Source organism: Carassius carassius, chromosome 44, assembly GCF_963082965.1.
Source record: "Carassius carassius chromosome 44, fCarCar2.1, whole genome shotgun sequence".
NCBI classification, from domain to species: domain Eukaryota; kingdom Metazoa; phylum Chordata; class Actinopteri; order Cypriniformes; family Cyprinidae; genus Carassius; species Carassius carassius.
The window spans coordinates 14958313-14965752 of NC_081798.1; the positions used below are offsets into that span (position 1 = coordinate 14958313).

General features: G+C 39.1%; 1 protein-coding gene across 1 annotated transcript in view; it reads left to right on the forward strand.

Annotated features, from left to right (window-relative positions):
- Positions 1-7440, forward strand: part of LOC132126770 (guanine nucleotide-binding protein G(i) subunit alpha-2-like) — a 72555-nt gene that overhangs the window by 49131 nt on the left and 15984 nt on the right. Inside the window, exon 2 of the mRNA XM_059538249.1 lies at positions 6228-6270. Coding sequence (XP_059394232.1) covers positions 6228-6270 — 43 coding nt within the window. The remainder of the gene's footprint in view (positions 1-6227; positions 6271-7440) is intronic.

Here is a 7440-nt window from a genome sequence, read left to right on the forward strand (position 1 = left end):
CCAGCCAGCATAAAAGCCTGTAGGAAAATCAATTTGAATATTTAAACATCACACCATCTGAACATCCTGTCATACCAGACCAGACTGGTGGGTGCAGCCCAAGCTAGCCAAGACAGACCGCAGGCTAAGGACAAAGAACAAACCACCCTAAATTATAGACAAACTCAACAGCCTGATTAGGAGTTCATTACTGCTGCTTTTGCTGAGCTTCTAAAATCTGTTATGGCTCTTTGTCCAACTTTCAGAGCTGTAATTTTAAGAGGAGCCAAAATGATTGAAGCTGGAAGTGGACTAGGCTGTTAACGCCTCTGTTTGATGCAATCATGTTCATCCTAACAGTGCAGTGGGCCCATGTAGGCGCTGTTATATTCCGTTTTGCGGTGCTGATGGAGGCCCAGCAGCATTAGAGGCTCTAACTGTGTGTGTGTGTGTGTGTGTGTGTGTAGCTGGTTCAGCTGTAATTGTTGTGACCTAAATGATGGTAAACAGTGGCATTGCTGTCCATACAACCAGAGCCACGCTCACACTGGCCTCTTTGTCCTTTTCTTTCCACCCCCTCTGACACACAGAAACACACACATACACACACAGACCATTTGTAGCCCCATAAGGGCCTATAGGGAGCAGGATGGCCCCAGGCGGATGGGACTGGCATGGATTTCCCTCCTTCGGTGGAAACTGGGGAACTCTGGGACAATGACCACGTGACGCTCTTTGGCGTCTAAGGAGCCGGATGAGGAAAGGGTCTTTTGTTTCTATTCTGCATTTCCCAATGTGTTACATCACCAATCCACTAATACACATATGTGAGATGTTGTGAAAGCTGTGATTTAGTTGCATTATTATTAGTGCTTTCCAAAAATCCTTGCTTATTCCTTTTGGACTGTCCATATCACATCGAGAGTTTTGAGATATTTCTTCTTTTTTAATATTTTAATACATCTGTAATATTTCATACAGATTTCTTTGCAAGTTACTTGCAATTCATGCTGTTTTTTTGAGGGTTGCTTTTATTAAAATGCTAAATCAAGTTCAAAATAGTTTCAACTTTTCAGGGTGTATCTAGATGCATCTTTCTTTCCTATTTTTATTTTTGCTAACTTTGTGTTGTCCTCCACAGTCTGCTCTATTTAGTCTGAAGAACATAGTAACATGGTAATAATTTTAACCCAATAAACATTATACTACCCAATATAATGCTATACATTTTTATCCTTTGAATATCACATTGTTAGCTTAGCTTAGGCCTGATCTGAACGCATGTGCTGGAGACACTACTAATCACAGAAGCGCCTTACTGACGAGATGCGCATGAAAATCACATGTGATTTTTTGCACAGCCCTAGCTTAGATTAGCAACATTGTCTGTTTAAATCAGTTATTCTATTTTCAAGATGCTGCCTGTGTAGTTAGTGCTAAGTTATTTTAATATCCTGCCTTTGCTGTATTCCAAGTAGCTCTTTAGGATTTTGAACCGAGCTTGTGTGTGTTACAGTTGATCAGCAGGTGCAACCAAGCTGTAGATGTCCACAGTCTCTGTTTATTGTCAAGGTTTTGAAGGCTTCTTGCCCACAGACCAATAAAAGCTTATTTACTGAACACACAAACGTCTCTCTACGTCACCAATGGATGGTGTGTTTGTTGTTGTTTCAGGTATTACGAATGTGTGCAATACCTTGTGAAACCACCAAAAAAATGTGTAAGACATTTGGAGTTTCGTCTCACTCGTGTTCAGAACATTTCTAAACCCTATCGATCTGACTAGAGGGCGATGATCCAACCTGGGGAAAAAAATTAATGCCATAAATAAGCAGACAAATAAATTTTTCAGACAGCCCAATAAACGGCTGACAGTTTTATCCATTTACTAGATATAAACGGGCATAAAAACAATCACACTCGCCCGTCTGCAGGGCATCATCAGTCTGCGCTCTCCTCCAGAGCATTGATCAGGGTGAGCTGCATCAAAAGTGTTTGTTTTCACAACAGCTCTGTCTTTGCCGTGTCTTTGCCGATTCATTATCCAGCGGTGGTTTGAGCAGGCAAATAACATTATATATGACCCTAGAGGCACTGCAAGGTTGTTCAGTGCTTATTACACCATCACTTCGTTAATCCAAAGTATTTGGTGTGTAAATGCAGTTGTATGTATTGTGTATTTAAAGAGTGCATGATTAATAAATTGCTTCTTCGTGTTACCTTTACTTAAATTTTTTTTAGATAAATATATATACAAATACTTTGCCATGAAGAGTTTCACCACAATATTGTACTCCGCACAGAGAATCCTACTGGAAATTTCTTGTGCTATGTTTCAGCTCTTTGACTTGTAGCTGTGCCCAAAAGGACACAGACATTTGCATGTGTTTTAAGGGATTCTTAGAGTACATTTTACAAAGGAAACTGCAAGTAAAAGACTGCGAGATGATAAAATAAAATGTGGATATTTGATAGGGTGGCCTTATGCGCCATTCATACGGGACACGTCCTGGCCAGGATTTAAATATTGCCTAAAACAACCAAAGCAGTTTGACCAATAACATGCAGGTACTGTACATAATCGACCAATCATGGGGCTCCGAGTGAGAAGGTGCGATCTAGAGGGACAATCAAAGTGGTGCAAATATGCGCACATGTTTGTTCGTTTGACTTGAAGCATCGCTGCACACCGATCAGAAAAGACACCAAAGTAGATGTGATGGTGATTCGAAAGCATAGCTCTCATGATTGTCACACAGCGCAAACAGCCAAAACCTGCATATTTTAGGCAATATTAAAATCCTGGCCGGGATTTGTCCCGTATGAACGATGCACATGGCCACCCTAATATTTGATGTTTTTTTATTTAGGGAAAGCTACTATATCTTACCTACCTTTTAAAACTATTTTGAATCAGCTGATGACTTTCTGAATTTCATGTTTTTTATTTTATTTTAAATGTGCTTTTATTATTTGCTTTATATTAAACTTTATTTTTTAATTTGTAATTTTTTTATCATGTAAAAAAAAGAAAAACTTTTTTGTTAACTGCCCATGTTTATTTTTTCTTAGTATATCATCATCATTATAATCATTAGCATTATTATATTTTATTTATTTGTTTTGATTGTTTTTGTTTTTAAAGGCTCTCTTCAGATCAGATTATTAGTCCAGCATCAGGTTATTAGGCTAGCCTGCAAACACAAGAGCAGATGAAAAAGGAGAAGAGGGAGATGCATTTATTAAGTGAACAGTCAGAGAGATCACGCTCTGCTTGTGGAAGCCTGGAGATTCCTAGAATTTGAGCAGAAAGGAGCGAATGCCTAGCAACCTCACCACAAAGGGCGGAGAGCTGTGGTCAAGTCTGTCTGCTGGAGCAATGAATACAAAAACCCAGAGGACGAGTGAAGTAAGAGAGAGCGAGAGCAAGAACTTAAGTCTGTTTAAACGTGATTAGATGGATCACATGCATGATCTCAGCCTTTTAAATAGGTACATTACTTGCTTTTGATTTCATAATGCAGTTGAGAGACCGTAAAACTGGTTGAGTCATGGTCAAGACAGGCAGGGTGGACTGAGACAGATGTGTACTGTGGTAACCTGGGTCGCAGCTGCAGCAACAAAACCGAATTATTCTCGTCTCCACTGTGAAGCTGTGTTCCTCAAACCATAATGACCACAAAAACTCAGTCAACCTCAGCCAGACAACCTGGCCCCAGATCAGGAGTGCACACCTGAGCTCACTGGCACATCACTGTACTGTATTGGTGAGCTCTCATTAGCGTAGCCCATGTTGTCATTTACACACCCACGCCTGCCCTCAGATCTGAGCTACCGCAACCGTGTGATGAGACCAATGCAATGAAAAAGCAACACCTGATACCAGGCCCTTTGCACACGTGTGGAGGTCTTGAGTCTGTTTGGGTTTAAAGTTTAATTTACATTTTTGTTATTTATTTATTATTTGGGATGTGCTGTAATTATTTTCAAATTATTCCAGTCTTATATAATAATTATATAATTATTCCAATCTCTACAGGCTCTACTACTGCACTTTTTTTCTAGTAGAGAAAAAACTGCAAGTGAATATTCATGTGCAATACTGCTTTGGAATTGAGCTCATTAAATGAAAACAGGTCAGGTTTAATTGGTAGTGTGCTGAAAATACAGGCCATTGTGTAATAAATGTTCTTGGATACAGGAAGAACCCGGCTGCCATCACAGTGGAATCGCTAGTCATGTTTAAAATGAGTTTGAGGAGATGGCACACGATTTTCAGTTCAGAGACCCTGCGAAGAATCTAAAACCGTAATTGGATAAATTAAAGAGATGTAGCGTGCTTCTATGTGTAGCTCATTTATGATTGTTTTACTGGTAATGCATGAAAACTGTTTGGTTGAGTTCTGCTCATCTGATGACCTTTTGTCTTTTGTTATGGTTTAAAAGGATACCGTGGAAGTGGCGCCAGTTTTATTCACAGACAATAACTAAAACATGCATGGCCACATCCTGCAGGTGCACATCACTAGATGTGTGAACACTAATACACAATAGACATGTTGAGTCATACAGGCTTTTATTTTCCCATAAGGGCTATCCCGTCTCCTGTCTGTCCTCTAAGGGATTGAGCACAATGCAAGTTCACAAGGTATAACTATATTAGTGTCCATACCGAGGGACGATAAAGTTGTTTTATATAAGTGCACACTACAATTTAGTCATCTTCCACTGATACTCAAGCTTCATAAAATTACAGTTGTACCACTGATGTCAAATGGACTATTTTAACAATGTCCTGACTAACTTTCTGGGCCTTGAAAGTGTCAGTTGCGCTGCTGTCTATGGAGGGTTAGAAAGCTCTTGGATTTCATCAAACATATATTCAATAAAATTGTTACATCTTTATTTTTAAGGAATATCATGCAATCATGCAGGAAACCTCTTTTGTGCAGTAATTTTACTGTTTGCCAAACAAAAAAAAAAAATATATTTTCAGTTTTCATTTGATTTGAATTTAAAAGTGTTAAAATTAAAATTAAATTTAAAAAAAATATTGCTTTCTTGCATTTGATAACTGTTTTTGATAAGAAATTAGTATTAACTCATTTACATTAAATCATAACATTGTTAAAGTTTTATGAATTCAAGTATTACACATTGTTTTTGATTATTAAAAATAAACAATTTAATCTAAATCCAGAAAAATTACAACTGAAAAAAACTGGTTTCTATTACTATCTGTTCTAGTTACAATCCTTGGTGTGAAAAGCCCTTTACACCAACTTTCTAAACGTGTAGTAGCAGCAAATGACTTTCAAATGAAAGTTGCAAACTGATGCGTGACTGAAGTCTGAACGGCTGCCGTCTCTGTAAGATGTGGGAGAACTGATTTAGCATGTTTGAGGTGTTGACAGCAGCTGCTCAAGTGTGAAGTCGTCTCTTCACGTAGAGTAAGTGGGTGTGAGCGTGTGGCACATTGACAGGTGTGCTAACACTGTGATTTTGAAATCAGAAGGCCATCTTTTGACACACACAGGCTTTCTTTACCTTTCTTTTTCAGGCTTTCCCTTTTTAGTGCATTTTCGGATACCATTTCATTGGATTTTGAGGGCAGTTTTCCGCTCGGTTTGCAGCGTAATCCATGTGTGTTTAGAGTTGTGTAAGAGGGCCACAGACTGACTGCCGGGGGGCAGTGCTACATCTCAGAGCTGCATGTCATGTGACACGAACACGCTCCCCAGAGAACATGTGCAAGTCCATATCGGATACGCCATTGTGACGCGTACATGTTTGTTTTTGAGATGTTAGAGGGTGCTTGTGAGAGCTTGTTGATTCTAGCGTATGGCCGTTATGTTTTGTGTGTTTATATAATGTTCAAATGAGGGAGTTAGATGTCAAATGAGTAGCGTGTCCCCGCAGGCTTGTGGAAATTACCCTGATAAGGCCCCGTTTCCTGTTTGTGAAGCACTCAGACATCTCCATTAAAGGCCAAACTTGATAAACACCAGGTCTGGGAGAGAATGGAAAGATGAAGATCGGCTGCTAAGTCAGCAAATCCTGCGTTACTGGAAGTATAGGCTACACACACACACACACACACATTCGCAATACAGGGTGTGCATTAGCTCTAAGACTCTGACTAGACGGAGAAAAAAAAACAGTGACTGAGCTTGCTTTCCTGTTTGAAGGTGAAGTGTGTGTATGAGTGTTGTTTTTATAACCTTGTTTTCTTTGTGTTTCTGTCACAGGTGCTGGAGAATCGGGGAAGAGCACCATAGTAAAACAGATGAAGTGAGTGAACGATGTTTTCTCTTTTCAAAATCTCTTACTCTCTTTCAGACACATCTCTGAATGTCAGCTGTTGATGCTGGTGTGGATGATATGAGAGGGAACAGCTGCAACTCTAAAGTGAGAAAATGTTAAGAAAGAGAATTTTCTTTCTCACAAACGTACACATATTCCTTACTATGGGACATTAGGAGTTTTTTCCCCTGCGCTAGTTAATGAACTAAAATAAAAGTCCACATACTCATACACAAACCCCAGAGTTCAAAGTCTAAATAAGTGTTTAGAATCATACACTTCAGTGAGTCAGATTCAGGGAGTCATTTCAAAGGCTTGATCGTCAATTTGAACAGCTATTCAGGTAGTTAGACAGGTTTAAAGTTGCAATAGATTCAGATCTTTTCTTCCAAATTGTGACGTATATTCAAATGAGAGAAAAGGTAGCACAGAGTCTTAGTTCAATCCTTCAATCTTTGGTTGAATGGAGGCAGATCTGAATTCAAGCTTAAGATCAGTTTGTGAGAAAGAGCCTAGGTTCATGCAGCCAAAATGATTGAAGAACATACTAAATACGTACCAATATTTACATATCACTGCAGTTTCCAACAGAAATGAACACTAGAGGCAGTAAAACAACGAGCAATTGCATTTGAGCATTACAGTTATAGCACCACTCATTTTACATACAAACACATACAAGACCAGTGTACCATAAAACGTTCATCAGTTCCAGGGGAAAAAAAACAAACACTCTTTTTAGTGCCAGGACATTTCACATCGAATGTCACGAAACCTACATGGTGCAAAAAAGTTCCCACAGGTGCATTTTCGTCATGAGATCAGGCTCGATATAACACAACCATAAAACTAGTTCACGTTAATTCATGCAATAGCACCCACTGTAGCAGCTCTGAGAATGCAAAATATAGTTGCATTGCATTATCACTTGTATTCTGACATGTTTCAGAACTAAATGTGAAATTGTTTATGCATTGTAAGCATACTTGTGTAGAGTATTTTTTGGGGCCTTACACATAGAAGTCGTCTCAAGACAGTGTGATCTAGACCTTCCTAGACAGCATTTTTTGGCACAAATGTTACAAATGTAACGCTGATGGCTAAAAGTCCTGTCTGGGTATGTAGCCTATGTATCTCCCTTGCTCACACTCATATAAA